The sequence below is a fragment of the Pogoniulus pusillus genome, chromosome 19 (genome assembly GCF_015220805.1).
Source record: "Pogoniulus pusillus isolate bPogPus1 chromosome 19, bPogPus1.pri, whole genome shotgun sequence".
Classification (NCBI taxonomy): Eukaryota; Metazoa; Chordata; class Aves; order Piciformes; family Lybiidae; genus Pogoniulus; species Pogoniulus pusillus.
In genome coordinates this window covers 7,180,547-7,196,983 of record NC_087282.1, presented here as the reverse complement: position 1 = coordinate 7,196,983, position 16,437 = coordinate 7,180,547, and the positions used below count along the sequence as shown (strand labels likewise).

Here is a 16,437-nt window from a genome sequence, read left to right as displayed (position 1 = left end):
AGACCTGCCCTGGCACAGCTTCAGACACTGTCCCCTTGTTCTGTTGGTGGTTGCCTGGCAGCAGAGCCCAACCCCACCTGGCCACAGCCTCCCTGCAGGGAGCTGCAGACAGCAATGAGCTCTGCCCTGAGCCTCCTCTGCTGCAGGCTGCACACCCCCAGCTCCCTCAGCCTCTCCTCACAGGGCTCTGCTCCAGGCCCCTCCCCAGCCTTGCTGCCCTTCTCTCAACACCTTCCAGCACCTCAACAGATCTCTCCTGAATTGAGGAGCCCAGAACTGGACACAGCACTCCAGGTGTGGCCTGAGCAATGCTGAGCACAGGGGCAGAAAAACCTCCCTTAAGCTCCCTTATATAAAGCTTCATTCAACATTCAATTCCCAGATGGACTGAGCCTAGCCTGGGTGATTTCCTTAAGGGGAGCTGGGGGGGTTGGGTGGGTAACACCCAAACCATCACAATCTCCTCCAAGAGGCAATCATTACTTTCCTTATCTGTTATTTTTCTTCTGGGCAGCTTTGGCAGCTCTGCTGGGTGGGGGTTGGGGGCTGCAGGGGTTTTCTCTCTGGGCAGTCAAAAGCAAGGGGCTGCATTCCTGGGCTTCCATAGCAGGAACGCCATGGCACCCCCGCTAACAAAGGCCCCAATTCGCTCTACATTCCCATGGTCTTGTGGATGGCCCTGCAAAGGCTCAAAGTTTACAAAGACCCCAAACAGCCAGAAGAATTGGGGGTTTATGTTTCCTTTCAGTCTTTCACAAACACTTTATTGATCTGCAGCCTTTTCCTGGCCACTCGCAGAATTAAGCAGTTACAAAATGGGATGAATTCTTCCCTCCTCCCCCCCCCCTTCCCTTTCTCCTTCCTTAAAACAAAACCACAGCCAAAAAAAAAAAAGCTACCCAACCCCTCTTGCCTTTGGTGGGGTTTATTTTCTGTCTCTTCATAACATTTTAAGGGGAGGGGTTGGGTGTTTTTTTTCCCCACAACCTATCTCTCCATCCTATCTTTATCCCTGCAAACAGCGCCGGGGATGTTCTTTATGCTCCTGAAACACCTCCCCCCACACACACCACACACTCCCCCCCCCAAAAAAAAAGCTTTGACAATGATGAACACGTTTAAGTTGTGCTCCACTTGTTTACAAAAGTCTCCATTTGGTAGCACATCAAAAGCATTTTTCTCCCCTCTGGCACAATGGTATATTCATGCTAGCAGTCATTACTCAGAGATTTGAAGCATCACTTTATTGGAGCCTACCACAATACAGTCTGAGAGTCTTTGTGTCGTTTGTTGTTACCTTCTTTTCTTGTCTTTCTTTCTGTTTTTTTCATTATTTTTGATGTTGGACCTGGTTTGGAGTCCCCTGATGGCTGCATTCCAGCCCTGCTCTGCTGCGCTTCCAGCCTTGCTGCCGCACCGGGAGGGGCTCCAGCTCCTCCTGGGCTTTATTCCCCGGGCGCTGGCACCTTTGGCTGAGCTGTGGCAGGCCTGGCTGAGGTGGTGCTCAGGATGGGTTGATTGACTGAGAGACCTCAGGGTGACACCCAGAAAAGCTTCCAGCTGTTGAGTTGGAGTGGAGAAGTGGATTTACAGGCTAGGAAGGCAGCTGCAGCTCGGGTAGGGGTGTGGGATGCTGATGCTATTATTGTTGTCGTCTTCTTTTTCTCCTACAACTTCTTTTTCTTCTTTCCCTTCTTCTTTCCTTTCTACTTTCCCTTTTTTTCTCTTTCTCTTTTTCTTTTTCTTCTTTCCCTTTTTCTTTTTATTTAATTCTTTCCCTTTTTCTTTATCTTTTTCTTTTTCTATTTGGGTTTTTCCCTTTTTCTATTTTTTATTCTTTTATTCTGTTTTTCTTTGTCTTTTATTTTCTTTTTCTTCTCTTTTTTTCTTTTTCTTTTTCTTCCTTTTAAATTATTTATTTTTATTTTTTCTTCTTTTTTCCTCTTTCTCTCTTTCTCCTTCTCTCTCCTTCACCTCTTTCTCTTCTCTTCTTTCTCATCTTTCCTCTTCTTTCTCTCTGTCTCTCTTTCCTCCTCTTTCTCGTCTTCTCTCTTTCTCTCTCTTTCTCCTCTTTCTCTTCTTTCTCTCTTTCTCTTTTCTTTTCTTCTTCTATCATCTCCTTAGTCTATCCCTGTCCCTCTTGTGCTGGATAGCCCTGAACTGGAAGGAGTACTCCAGATGTGGTCTCAGTAGAGCAGGTGGTGGAGTGGCCGTGGCTGGAGGTATTGAAGCCAAGCCTGGCTGGGGCACTTAGTGCCATGGTCTGGTTGGTTGGGCAGGGCTGGGTGCTGGATTGGGCTGGCTGAGCTTGAAGGTCTCTTTCAACCTGCTTGATTCTCTGATTCTATGACTGTGGAACACCATTTTCTCCTTAATAGAAGGGAACAGGCCTCTCCTTGGCAGCAGGGGAGGAGCTCCTCAGGAGAAGGGTTTCCTTGAGGCCAGAGGGGCTGCTGTGCCCTGCCTTCCCACGTCATGCAGGCTAGGAAAAACTGAACAGTTAAATGCAGCTGGGAAATGATGAGCTTATGGAAGAGCATTATGAAATGGGTTGGCTTGGAAAAGACCTTAAAGATCATCTAGTTGCAGCCCTCCTGCCATGGGCAGGGAAACCTTCCACTAGACAAGATTGCTCAAGCCTCCATCTAACCTGCCTTTGAACCTGCCTTTGAACCTGGCTTTCCAGTCTTGGAGCCTCCACAAGTTCTCTGAGCAACCTGTTCCATTGCTTCACCACCTTCTTGCTGAACAATTTCTTCCTAATGTCTCATCTGAACTTTTTCCATCCTAAAGCTATTCCCCCTTGTCCTGGCACTACAAGCCTCTGCTGAAAGTCCTGCTCCATCTCTCCTGAAGTGATGGATAGGGCTGATTGGAAGTGATTGGATAGGGCTGGGTGATAGGTTGGACTGGATGATCTTGGAAGTCTCTTCCAGCCTGGAAATGGAGGTATGATGCAGGAGGGGAGACTAGCAAAGAGGCTGCTTTGGGATTGAGGGATCACTGTGAAATCCAACCTCAAACAAAGGCTGAGCTGAATGCTTTGCACCAGGCATGTACCTGGAGGCACCCTCTAGGGGAGAACCAGAGAGGGGCTTAAATGCAATGCCAGCAGTAATTGCCCAGAGGAAGCTGTGGGTGTTGCTGCTGTGCTTAATGGTGTATTTGCTGAGGACGTGCATGTTGGCACAGGAGGAGGTGACCCAGTGCTGGCCGAGGGACTTTGCCATCTCCCCTTGCTTAGAGATGTGCCATCAGTGCACAGCATTCACTCTGGTCTCACTCATTCTCCCTCATGTCCAGATGATGCAGCCCCTTGGCTTCTCCAGGCATGGCAAAGCCTGGAGCTTTCCATGAGGGAGAGGTGGGAGTGATGAAGATCTTGGCCCTTTTACACTGCTGCCTTGCATTCTGGCTCGGGATGAGGGAGCTGATGGCTTTGAAAGGCTGAGACCCTGGGGCTGTTTAGCCTGGAGGGGAGAAGACTGAGAGGGGATCTGATCAATGTGTATATGTATCTGAGGGTGGGTGTGAAGAAGAAAGGGCCAAGCTCTTCTCAGTGGTGCCTGGTGATAGGACAACAGGCACAAACTGGAACACAGCAAGTTCCACCTCACTGTGACAGGACAAGAGGCAATGGGTGGAAGCTGAGGCATGGGAAGTTTCATGGAAACATGAGCAGGGATTTTTTCCTTGTGAGGGTGACAGAGCACTGGAACAGGCTGCTGAGGGGGGTTGTGGAGTCTCCCTCTCTGGAGATACTCAGAACCTGCCTGGATGTGTTCCTGTGTGATCTGGCGTGGGTGATCCTGCTGCGGCTGGGGAGGGTTGGACTGGATAAGCTTCCAAGATCCCTTCCAGCCTCTGACATTGTGTGATGATGATGTAGGGGTGCTGGAGCTCTGGAGCTGGCTGCCCAGACTGGTATTTACAGTCTGCCTGAACACATTCCTGGGTGACCTGCTCTAACAGGGAGGTTGGACTCGATGATCTCTGCAGATCCTTGCCAAGCCCTACCATTCTGTGATTCTGTGAAAGCAGTCTTGAGAAAACAGATGACACAAGGCAACCTTTACCAAAGGAGCATGGAGAGGAGGGTGTTAGTAATGCTTGTTCTGGTGGGAGGAGGTGACTGCAGGCTGCCTCTTGGCAGGTTGCAAGGATTCGCCCTCGTTTGTCATAGCTTTTGATGTATGTGAGCCTGCAGCTTGGTGCTGGCAGCATTCAAGGGCCTGCTGGAGCTGTGGGCTCAGGGAGCAGAGCAAAATGTTGGCTGGAGGATGCACACTGCTCAGAGGTGATTCTGGGAGGGTTAATGTGCTAGAATGGCTTGGGTTGGGAGGGACCTTAAAGGTCAGCAACGGAACAAGGGGACACAGCCTCAAGCTGTGCCAGGGCAGGTCTAGGCTGGATGTTGTTAGGAAGTTGTTGTCAGAGAGAGTGATTGGCATTGGAATGGGCTGCCCAGGGAGGTGGTGGAGTGGCTGTGGCTGGAGGTGTTGAAGCCAAGCCTGGCTGGGGCACTTAGTGCCATGGTCTGGTTGGTTGGGCAGGGCTGGGTGCTAGGCTGGGCTGGCTGAGCTTGGAGCTCTCTTCAACCTGCTTGATTCTATGATTGTCTAGTTCAATCCCCCTGCCATGGGCAAGGACACCTTCCACTAGCCCAAGTTGCTCAAGGCCTCACCCAACCTGACCTTGAACACCTCCAGGAAGGGAGCAGCCACAACCTCCCTGGGCAACCTGTGCCAGTGTCTCACCACCCTCTAAAGAATTTCTTCTTCACCTCCACTCTCAATTTCTCCTCTTCCAACTCAAAGCTGTTGTTCCTTTTCTTGTCACTGCAAGCTTTTGTAAGGTGTTCCTTCCCTTTCTTGTAGCCCCCTTCATGTCCTGGAGTCCATCTGCTCCCTGTCATCCTGCATATCTGTTCACAGGCTCACAGGATTTTAGGGGTTGGAAGGGACCCAAGGACATCATCGAATGCAACCACCCTGCCAGAGCAGGACCACACAATCTAGCTCAGGTCACACAGGAACATGTGAACAGAGAGGCCTTGAGAGGCTCCAGAGAAGGAGATTCCACAACCTCTCTGGGCAGCCTGTGCCAGTGCTCTGGGACCCTTACAGTCAAGAAGTTCCCCCTTGTATTGAGATGAAACCTCCTGTGCTGCAGCTTCCACCCATTGCTCCTTGTCCTATCCCAGGGAGCAGTGGGCAGAGCCTGTCCCCTCCCTCCTGGGCAGCCCTCAGATACTTAGAGGGGATTTGATAATTGTTTCTAAGTCTTCTCTTCTCCAGACTAAGCAGCCCCAGGTTCCCTCAGCCTCTCCTCATCAGGCAGTGCTCCAGTCCCCTCATCATCCTCCTAGCCCTCTGCTGGACCCTCTCCATCAGGTCTCTGTCCCTCTTCAACTGGGGAGCCCAAAACTGAGCACAGTATTCAAGCTGAGGTCTCAGCAGGGCAGAGTAGAGGGGGAGGAGAATCTCCCTTGATCTGCTGGACACACTCTTCTGAATGCACCTCAGGATCCCATTGGCCTTCTTGGCCAGCAGGGTACATTGCTGTGCCATGGGTAACTTGTTATCCACCAGGACCCCCAGGTCCCTCTCCACAGGGCTGCTCTCCAGTCTGTCCTGCTTGAAGCTTCTCCATTAAAAACCTCTGCTCTTCTCTTGGTCTTAGATTCGCTGCTGCTGGTAGCAGAGAGGCTGGAGGGGCCATTCAACATCGAGTTAGTGATGGAGCCAATTGATGTGAAGATTTCAGATGCAATCATGAACATGCAGGAGAACAGCATGCAGGTGTCTCAGAAGGTAAAAGGGCCAAGGGGACACTTGGCCTTTACCCAGTGTGGCTTATTTCCCTGCTCTTCTCACTGCTTTCCCTTTAATGCCCTTTCAAGTCGATATAAAACAGATACTGCTTTGGGCAGGGGCTGGACTGGAGCCTGCTGCAGGGAGGTCCTTGTTCTCTGCCATTTCCTAACCCCTTTTGCTTCTCTTGCTTAGGTTTTCCAGGGATGTGGCCAGCCAAAGACTCTTGCCCAGGGCCGCAGCGCTCGCTCCATCGGCAATAACGGTTTGACCACTCGTTACGGAACTGCCAGCTTGGAGGAGAGGCCAACCACAGCTGCTGGCACCAGTCTGGACCGGCTGGTGAGTGCCTGCTCCTGCTGCTGCTGTGCAGGACCCTCCTACCACCGCATCTCATCTTCCACTTGTCATGTACTCAGCACCGCTCAGGCCACGCCTTGACTGCTGTGTCCAGTTCTGGACTCCTGCATTGCAGAGAGATGTTGAGGTGCTGGAAGGTGTTGAGAGAAGGGCAGCAAGGCTGGGGAGGGGCCTGGAGCAGAGCCCTGTGAGGAGAGGCTGAGGGAGCTGGGGGTGTGCAGCCTGCAGCAGAGGAGGCTCAGGGCAGAGCTCATTGCTGTCTGCAGCTGCCTGCAGGGAGGCTGTAGCCAGGTGGGGTTGGGCTCTGCTGCCAGGCAAGCAGCAACAGGAGAAGGGGACACAGTCCCAAGCTGTGCCAGGGCAGGTCTAGGCTGGATGTGAGGAGGTTGTTGTGAGAGAGAGTGATTGGCATTGGAATGGGCTGCCCAGGGAGGTGGTGGAGTGGCTGTGGCTGGAGGTGTTGAAGCCAAGCCTGGCTGGGGCACTTAGTGCCATGGTCTGGTTGGTTGAGCAGGGCTGGGTGCTAGGTTGGGCTGGCTGAGCTTGGAGCTCTCTTCCAACCTGCTTGATTCTATGATTTACTGGGTTGCTTAATATTCTTTGGTCATCTCAATCTCTCTTAAGGGTGTAGTCTGCCCGTGGCTCGAAGATGTGAATTACCTCAACACTTGTGTGTCAGAACAATGCCTGTTTTAGAGGCTTGGCTTGATGAGTAATATGTGTCTGAGGAGAGCTGTTTAATCTTGTGTGAAAAAAAGTAAATCAACCATCAAAACCCAGCCTGAAGACCTGACCTATACACATCTGTTGTGATAAAAACAATATCTTTCCAGCCCTCACTTTTAATGAGTGTTTGGGATTCTGGAATATGTCCTTTATGTTTCTTTTTTTTTTTTCTGCCCCTTTAATAGGTTATTGATGTGAAAGAGAAGCTGAAACAAGCCAAAAAATTTTGGTCATCTCTCCCTGGCAACATTTGCAACGATGAAAAGATGTCTGTGGGCAGTGTCAATGAGAACGAGTGCTGGAACGGGAGCGCCAAGAGCAGGTTTGGCCATGCTGCTGCTGCTGCCTCTGGTTCACTCTTCCTCTTGCCCCTGCATTTCCTGGGTGAAGGGTCTGGAGAACAGGGCTGGGGAGGAGCAGCTGAGGGTGTTTAGTCTGGAGAAGAAGAGGCTGTGGGGAGAACTATTTGTTCTCTACAGCTCTCTGGAAGGAGGTTGGAGCCAGGTTGGTCTCTTCTGCCAGGTAACAGGTGACAAGGAGAGATGGCCTGAAATTGTGCCACGGGAGGGTTAGGTTGGGGGTTAGGGAAAATGTTTTTGCTGCAAGAGTGGTCAGGGATTGGAACAGGCTGCCCAGGGAGGTGGTGGAGTCCCCATCCCTGGAGGTGTTCAGGAAAAGCCTGGATGAGACACTTAGGACCATGGTCTGGGTGATTGGACAGGGCTGTCCTCGTAGTATAGCTGCTGCAGCTCTCTCAGCATCTTGGTGGCCTCCTGGACTGGCTTCAACACTTCCATGTCCTGCTTGTGCTGGGGGGCTCCAGAAGTGCACCCAGGACTCCAGGTGGGGTCTGAGGAGAGCAGAGCCAAGGGGCAGAATGCCCTCCTTTGCCCTGCTGGCCAGGCTGCTCCCGCTGCAGCTCCGCACAGGGTTTTAATGAAGCAGCAGTGACCAAGCCCTGTCTTTGCTTTCTTGAGTTTTCGGTCCTTTTATTTTCTTGTAAGGAAGAAATTGCCAGGCCATGACTGAGCCACACCTTTGCACTGTTGTGGTTTGTCCAACTGCTCCAACTTCTATTCTGGAAAGAAAACTTGCTTCTCTCTCTCTTTCTCTCTTCTCTCTCTTTCTCCTCTCTTTCTCTCTTTCTCTCTTTCTCTCTTTCTCTCTTTCTCTCTTTCTCTCTTTCTCTCTTTCTCTCTTTCTCTCTTTCTCTCTTTCTCTCTTTCTCTCTTTCTCTCTTTCTCTCTTTCTCTCTTTCTCTCTTTCTCTCTTTCTCTCTTTTCTCTCTTTTTCTCCTCTTTCTTTCTTCCTTCCTTCCTTCATTTCTTTCCTTTCTTTTATTTTCTTTCCCTTTCTCCCTTTCTCCCTCTCTTTCTTTTTTCTTTCTATCTCTCTCTCTCTCTTTCTCTTTCTTTCTCTCTTTCCCAGGCAACCAGAACAGAAGAAGGGGACACAAGCTGTGCCAGGGCAGGTCTAGGCTGGATGTTAGGAAGAAGTTGTTGTCAGAGAGAGTGATTGGCATTGGAATGGGCTGCCCAGGGAGGTGGTGGAGTGGCTGTGGCTGGAGGTGTTGAAGCCAAGCCTGGCTGGGGCACTTAGTGCCATGGTCTGGTTGGCTGGGCAGGGCTGGGTGCTAGGCTGGGCTGTCTGAGCTTGGAGCTCTCTTCCAACCTGCTTGATTCTATGATTCTAAGTTGTGCCAGGGGAGGTTCAGGTTGGGTATTAGGAAAGTTTCTTTCCTGCAAGCATAGTCAGGCACTGGCACAGACTGCCCAGGCAGGTGGTGGAGTCACCATCCCTGGAGGTATTTAGAAGACCTGTGGATGTGGTGCTGAGGGATGTGGTTCAGTGGCAGTGGCTTAGCAGCAGTGGTGGGGTTGTGAGTGGTTGGACTTCATAGAATGGTCTGAATTGAAATGGACCTCCAAAGGTCATCTAGCCCAAGCTCCTCTGCATTAAACAGGGACATCCTCAATTAGATCAGGTTGCACAGAGCCCTGTCAAGCCTCCTGATTGAGAGACTTGATGGACTTGAGCTCTGTTACAACCTTGTGGTTCAGATGTGTGCTTGTATCTGACTGCCTGGTCTCCTTTCCTCCCTCTGGTGGTACTGATGTTGGCATCACAGCTAAGGGCAAGTGATGCTTCCAGCTGTTACACAGTGATTTTTCTTGCAAGTCAGATAATCAGAGGAGGGAAAACAGCATTATTGCCTGCTCTGAAAGGTATACTCCAAGGAGATCTGTTAAGTCTGGTTTGTTGCTCAGCCTCTCTACATACAAGGGCTCAGAGCTGAGGGCATGAACCTGCTCAGGCTGGGCAGCTGGGCTGGGCTGCACTCCCAGTGTGGGGTTACATTAGCTCATTGCAGCTTCACAGATGCTTCTCCTGATGGGTTATTAGGGAATCTCAGAATGGTTTTCCTTGGGAAAGACATTTCAGGTTGAGTCCAACCATTCTCTAACTCTATCAAAGCTGCTGCTAAACCATGGTCCTCAGCATCACATCTCTGCCGCTTAGAAACACCTTCAGAGATGGGGATTCAGCCACCTCTCTGGGCAGCCTGTGTTTTGAGTTGCCTTTCAGAGAAGAATTGATTCCTAATATCCAACCTAAACCTTTCCTGGTGCAACTTGAGGCCATTTCCTCTGGTCATGTCCCTTGTTTCTTTGGAGCAGAGCCCAACCCCCACCTGGCTTCAACCTCCTTTCAGGGAGCTGTAGAGAGCAGTGAGGTCTCCCCTCAGACTCCTCTTCTCTACAGTAAACAACCCCATGTCCCTCATCTGCTCCTCACCAGCCCTGTTCTGCAGAACCTTCACCAGCTTTGTTGTTCTTCTCTGGACCTGCTTCAGCCCTTCAATGTCCTTCTTGGAGTGAGGGGTTCAAAACTGAACCCAGGACTCGAGGTGTGACCTCACCAGTGTTAAGTACAGGGTGACAATCCCTGCCCTGCTCCTGCTGGCCACACTATTGCCAAACCAGACTTGGATGCTGGTGGCCTTCTTGCCCACCTGGGCACACAGTGGCTCATCTTCAGCCACCTGCTAACCAGCACCCCCAGGTCTTTCTCTGCTGGACAATTTCAAGCCACTGCCCCAAGCCTGGAACATTCATGGGGTTGTTGTGACTCAAGTGTAGGACTCAAAACTTGGCTTTGTTGAATCTCATACAATTGACCTCAGCTCATCAATCCAGCCTATCCCTCTGCAGAGCTTTCCTTCCTCACCCTCCAACAGACCAGCACTCCCTCCCACCTCAGTGTCATCTGCACCTCATGTCTCTATAGTCAGAAGTACACATTTAATACCTCATCTTGGTGGTTAAAGTGAATTATGCAAAGCCAGAATGACACTCTTGCCTCCAGCAGTCCCTCCAGGTTTTCCTGGGATAACTATGACCTCTAAAGTTGTTTTCCCAGAAGTGTCATCTCACTGGGCATGGGGCATGAGGGCATCCCAGCAGGTTGGTTTGCTCTGTTGCCTGCAGCGAGCCGATGTACGCTGTTGTAAGCCATTATTATTGTAGAGCCCAGATCTTCTCTTGTCAGGCTGGGAAGCAAATTGCCTTTGCCCTGCCTTTGTGGCACAGGCTGGAGGAGCACAGTGTTTAGTTTCACATGCTGCTCAGCTTGCAGGGAGGGCAGATGGAGGAGGGCACATGGTGGGGATGGCATAGGGCTGGGGGTATCGGCAGGGCCGGCCACAGTGCGGTGGCATTGCCGAGCTGCCGCATTGTCACCCTTCGCTGCGGGACCCTGCCGAGGTGCAGCTGTGTGGTTGCAGCAGGAATGGTTCCTTTTCAGGTACGACTTTGCAGTGACTGGAAATGGCTTAGCAAACCAAGTGAATAACCCCGAGGTAGAAGTTGACATCACCAAGCCAGACATGGTGATCCGCCGGCAAATCATGGCGCTGCGGGTGATGACCAACAAGCTGAAGAACGCCTACAGCGGCAACGACGTCGACTTCATCGACATAAGTATGTCTCTCCTCCTCCTCCTCCTCCTCGACCTTCTGCTGCTGCCTTCTCCCTTTTGAACTGGATTTCCTGCTAACGCAGTTGCTCCTGGAGAAGCTTCAGCTATGGCTAAGCGTGTTGGTAAAGAGGGTGGGAGCTGGCATCTCCAGCAGGCTGCACTGTGAGGAAGTTTGTTCCTGTTAGAATAGTTTGGGTTGGAAGAGGCCTTTACATGTCATCTTCTCCAGCCTCATCCCTGTAGGCAGCAGGGTCAACTTGATGAGGTTGCCCAGAGTCCTGTGCAGCCTGACTCAGAATGTATGCAGAGATGAGGCTGCTGCCAGCTCTCTGGGTAATCTGGGCCAGCATCTTACCGTCCTCAGGGTAAACGATGCCTTCGTCTCTTCGCTCTAAGTCTGCCTCAGTTAGTTTCAAACCATCTCCCCTTCTTCTGTCACAACAGACCCTACTCAAAAGTCTGTCCACAGCTTTCTTATAAGCCCTCTTCATGTACTGGAAAGCTGCTCTAAGGTCTCCCCAGAGCCTTCTCCAGTTTGAACAACCCCAAATCTCTTGGCCTGTCCCTATGCAGCCCTCTGATCATCTCCATGGTCTTGCTTCAAAGAGCTCTTCCTTATACTGGGGACTCAAGAGCTGGACACATTACTTCAGTGGGGGGGAAGCAAAGGGGTGGAATCATCTCCCTCAACCTGCTGACCAAGTCTGTTCTGATGTACTCCAGGACACAGTTGGCTTCTGGGCTATGAGCACACATTACCAGCTCATGTCTAGTTGTGCCTCCACCACCATGGTGTGAAGAGCATCACCTGGAAGCCTCATTAACTGAGCCTCATTAACCGGGGAACTCAAGCTTACATCTCATAAGTGATCCCATGGAGACTGTGGGTGCTCCCTCCCTGAGGTGTTCATGGCCAGGGAGCTACAGGAGAGCTGGAGAGGGACTGGGAGTGACAGGATGAAGGGCAATGGCTTTGAGCTGGGAGAGGGGACAGTGAAAGTGGAGATGAGGAAGAAATTCTTTAGAGTGAGTGTGGTGAGACACTCATATTATGAGCATATCTATGAGTGAAAGGTCCCTTCCAACCCATTCTATGGATGTAGATATGACCAAAAGGTCCCTTCCAACCCAGCCCATTCTATGTCTGAAAGGTCCCCTCCAACCCAACCTATTCTATGACTGAAAGGTCCCTTCCAGCCTGATCCATTCTATGACTTAAAGGTCCCTTCTAACCCAACACATTCTATGGATGTAGCTATGACCGAAAGGTCCCTTCCAACCCAACCCATTCTATAACCAAAAGCTCCCTTCCAACCCAACCTCTTCTATGTGTGTATCTATGACTGAAAGCTCCCTTCCAACCCAACCTCTTCTATGAGTGTGTCTATGACTGAAAGCTCCCTTCCAACCCAACCTCTTCTGTGAGTGTATCTATGACTGAAAGCTCCCTCCCAACCCATTCTGTAACCAAAAGCTTCCTTCCAACCCAACCTCTTCTATGAGTGTATCTATGACTGAAAGCTCCCTTCCAACCCAACCCATTCTATAACCAAAAGCTCCCTTCCAACCCAACCTCTTCTATGAGTGTATCTATGACTGAAAGCTCCCTTCCAATCCAACCTCTTCTATGAGTGTATCTATGACTGAAAGCTCCCTTCCAACCCATTCTATAAACAAAAGCTCCCTTCCAACCCAACCTCTTCTATGAGTGTATCTCTGACCAAAAGCTCCTTTCCAACCCACCCCCTTCTATGTGTGTATCTCTGACCAAAATCTCCCTTCCACCCCCCACAGGTGAGGAGAGCAGCGGGGAGGAGAGCGGCAGCGGCTGCGAGCTGCAGCAGTGCTCCCCTGAGTTCGAGTTCAACGCCACCGAGGTCAGTGGCAGCTCCAGCAAGAGCGACAAAGCCGCCGACACCTCCTCCTCCTCCTCCTCCTCCTCCTCCTCGTCCGCCTCCACCACCACCAGCGGCTCCTCGCTCCTCTTCAGCCTTTTCTTCTTGGCCCTGCAGAGACTATGGAGATAATTGTGCAGCGTAGGCACGAGGGGAGAGGGAGAAAAGAGAGAAACCAAGAAGCAAAGAAGACTTTTTTTTATCCTTCCAAGTTAGAAGGCAACCCCTGCTTTCACTTTTCTACCACCTAGGGACTGTGCTTTTTAAGTTAATGGACAACAGTGTACAGTTTTTACTATGTTGCCACTGGGTTTTAAAGTACTGAGTTGTTATTTGGGGGATTTGTTGTGTTGGGGATGGGTTGTTTTATTTTTTTTTGGTTTGGGGTGGGGTTTTTTCCCTCTCCTCCTCCCCCTCCCCACCTTTCTCCCCTGGTTTTTCTTATTCCCTGGGAATAACAACAGGAATGAGGACTGCTACTGGTCTGTCCCGTTCCCCAAGAGCCCATGGTAGAGGTGGAGAACAAAACAATGTATATACGAGCCTGTAGTTAGCTCTGCCTTTGTGTCCTGATCACTTTGGGTTTGCTTTTTTTCCTTCCTTTTTGCTTTCTTTCACTGTTTTTTTTTCCCTACAAAAACACCAGCAAACCACCTCCCCCCCCAGCCCCTACCCCAACCCACTTCACCCCACCCTACCCCAACCAGCAACTCAAAGTCTCCTCTTGACCTGTCACAAGTGTTTCTGAGGTGAGAAGTTATCTGTACAGAAGCAGGTTTTATTTATCATGTTTTCTTACAGGGGGTATGGTTGGTGGGGGGGGGGGGAGGAGGGAAAGCAGGAAAATGATTGCTCAGCCAGCAGTGAAATTCCCATTTATCCATACTCCCTGTTAAGTTGCCTTATCTGGAAAGAAGAGGAAAAGAATCATTTGTCTTCATTCTGTGGCGACACAGAAAGGTGAAGGCAGAGCTGGTTCTGTGTGCCAAGTGCCCCCCCTTTGAGTGGGGGTGTGGATAAATGCCAGCAGCAGGTTGCATTGCCCTTTGCAGGAGGTTTTGGAGGGGGTGAAATTGGAAGAGACAAGAGGGAGTTCCAGTTGTGCAGAGGCTCGGGAGAGCTGCCCTTTGTGCCATGGGATCCTTGCCCCCCTCTTTGAGTAGGGGTGTGGATAGATGCCAGCAGCAGGTTGCATTGCCCTTTGCTGGAGGTTTGGATGGAGGGGGAGCAATTGGAAGAGACAAGGGTGGGGGGTGAAATTGGAAGAGACAAGAGGGAGTTCCAGTTGTGCAGAGGCTCGGGAGAGCTGCCCTTTGTGCCCTGGGATCCTTGCAATTAGCTGTAACTCTTGGAGGTTGCTTCCTGACGTCCACCCCCCGCCGTGGGAATCAGGCATTACACTTTGGTGGGTTGGCAGCGACTTGGCACCTCGCAGGTGGCAGTGCCAACATGTGTCTTGTCTGCAGATTTCTTAGATGAATGCTGGATTCTTTTTAATTGTTTCCTTTCCTCCCTTAAGTTTTTAAGGAATACTTGGGGGGGAGGGGGGGGGTTGGGGGATGGCCAAGAGGGTGTCCGGGTTGGGTTCACAAGAGTTTGGTATCCTCCTCCCATGAGCGGCCAAAGAGAAGGAGCAGCAGCGAGCAGCATCCCATGGCAGAGCAGCATCCCATGGCAGCGTGGTGGGCAGGTTGGAGCAAGCTGAGGGCACCTCCTCCTGGGTGTGTTTGGTTTTCTGGGAGATGATGTCCAACAGTTGGAGCTTTATTAGCACCACCCAAGACACTCTCCCATCTCTGCAGCTTGGGATAGTGCTGGGCGGTGAGCGGCGCCTGCCGAACCCCAACAGATGTCTATTTTTTAAAGCAAAGAGATGAAATCATTTTTAAAGGGGTTTAGGAGGGAGGGTGGGGTGGGGGGAGGGGGAAAAAAAAAAAAACCAAACTACAAAACCCAAAAGTCTTTGGCAAGACTCAAAATGATTCTGCACCTCTCTGCGCCAGGAGAACACTCCAGGAGTGAGAGAGGGATTTGCTCTGTTCCATCCCTTTTGGCGTTGTAAGGATGAGTCTCTATTTTTATATGGAAGCATTAATTCCTTCTTAGCTCAGGGTCAGCCTTTAGAGTCAACCCTTTGGGGGTGGGTTGGGGTTTTTTTGTTGTTGTTGTTGGTTTGGGGTTTATTTTGGTTGGTTTTATTGTTATTATTCACACCAAATTTCAGCTATCAAAAGAGAAAAGGAATATCCTTGGCTGGTATCAACAATCCTTAGAGGCTTTGTTGTTTTTTTTTTCCCTAGGAGTAGCCAGTTATTTATTAAAACATGATGGTAGTAGAGTTAAGGATTTATTCTGGTTAGAAGGTTTTGGGTTGGTGAGGTTTTTTTTTTCCCCCCTTTTAGAAAATAAATCATGGAACCATAAAATTGCAAAGTTATAAATTTATGTGTGGGAAAGAGAAAGGGGGAAAAGTGGGGGGGGGGGGGATGGATTGTAAATAGCTAAAGTTGCCTTGTGAGGAGCTGGAAAATGTGCTGATGCTTAGAAGCTACCTCAGTTCTGAGGAATTTCCTTTCTAGCTTTGAGTGCTATTACATTTACTTGGTAGAAGTGAATCTGGTCTCCAATATGTAGCTGAAAAGAGTTATCCCCTATAGACCTTGTTAGATTGTTTTTAATTTAGAGGGTTGAACTACATCCAGCTGTTTTCTTTCAGCTCAAGTTCCCTTAACAAAGAGAAGTTTTCTGAATTAAATATTGCTGATGGTTTCCATGACTTTTTTTATTCCCTCCCCCCTCCCCCCAACCTGGATTTGTTTGGTTTCTTGGCCTTTTTGGTCTCCTTTTTTTTTCTTTTTTTTGCTTGATTGCCTCTCTTTTAATTATTTTAAGTGATTCTAAGCCATTTGAATTTTTTTTAAGCCTGAAAGAAACTTAAAACCAATCCACCCCCACCCACCCCCACCTCCTCCAACTCCTTCCTAAAGACATGGCAGTAAGGTCTGACTGGATAACCCTTCTGGCTTATACCCAGCTGGCAGGCCAGCAAAATGAAATGAAAGACAAAAAGAAAGAAGGGGGAGGGGAAAAAAAGAGAAACAATAAAGAAAATAAAGTGAAACAAAGAAAAATCAAACTTCTTCAGAGCTCAGAGAATGGTGGAACAAAACATGCCCTTGTGTTCGGAGGGGCTGACTTCAACTTCTTGGCCTCAGTCCTTTGTACGTAAGAAAGTTGCTTCTGCATTCGCCCCCAAGGCCAATGGGATCTTGGGGTGAGTTAGGAAGAGGGTGTCCTAATTAAGGGAGGTTCTCCTCCCCCTCTGCTCTGCCCTGCTGAGACCTCAGCTTGAGTACTGCCTTCAGATTTGGGCTGCCCAGGACAGGGATCTGCTGGAGAGGGTCCAGCAGAGGGCTATGAGGGTGACTGGGGGGCTGGAGGGCATGGCTGATGAGGGGAGGCTGAGGCACCTGGGGCTGCTTAGAATCACAGAATCAAGCAGGTTGGAAGAGAGTTCCAAGCTCAGCCAGTCCAACCTAGCACCCAGCCCTGGCCAACCAACCAGACCATGGCACTAAGTGCCTCATCCAGTTTAGTCTGGAGAAGACTGAGAGGGGATCTAAAAAAATGTTTATAAACATCTGAGGGCTGCCAGGAGGAGGGGA

General features: G+C 50.2%; 1 protein-coding gene across 3 annotated transcripts in view; it reads left to right on the top strand.

Moving 5' to 3' along the window:
• GPC4 (glypican 4) overlaps positions 1-13,543 on the top strand; it is a 100,868-nt gene extending 87,325 nt beyond the window's left edge. For all 3 annotated transcript variants that reach the window (XM_064159107.1, XM_064159108.1, XM_064159109.1), the window contains exons 5-9: positions 5,683-5,813; positions 6,009-6,155; positions 7,085-7,221; positions 10,704-10,879; positions 12,672-13,543. In XM_064159107.1, the coding sequence (XP_064015177.1) occupies positions 5,683-5,813; positions 6,009-6,155; positions 7,085-7,221; positions 10,704-10,879; positions 12,672-12,904 (824 nt within the window). In that variant the 3' untranslated portion in view covers positions 12,905-13,543. The remainder of the gene's footprint in view (positions 1-5,682; positions 5,814-6,008; positions 6,156-7,084; positions 7,222-10,703; positions 10,880-12,671) is intronic.
• Positions 13,544-16,437: the final 2,894 nt, after the last annotated feature.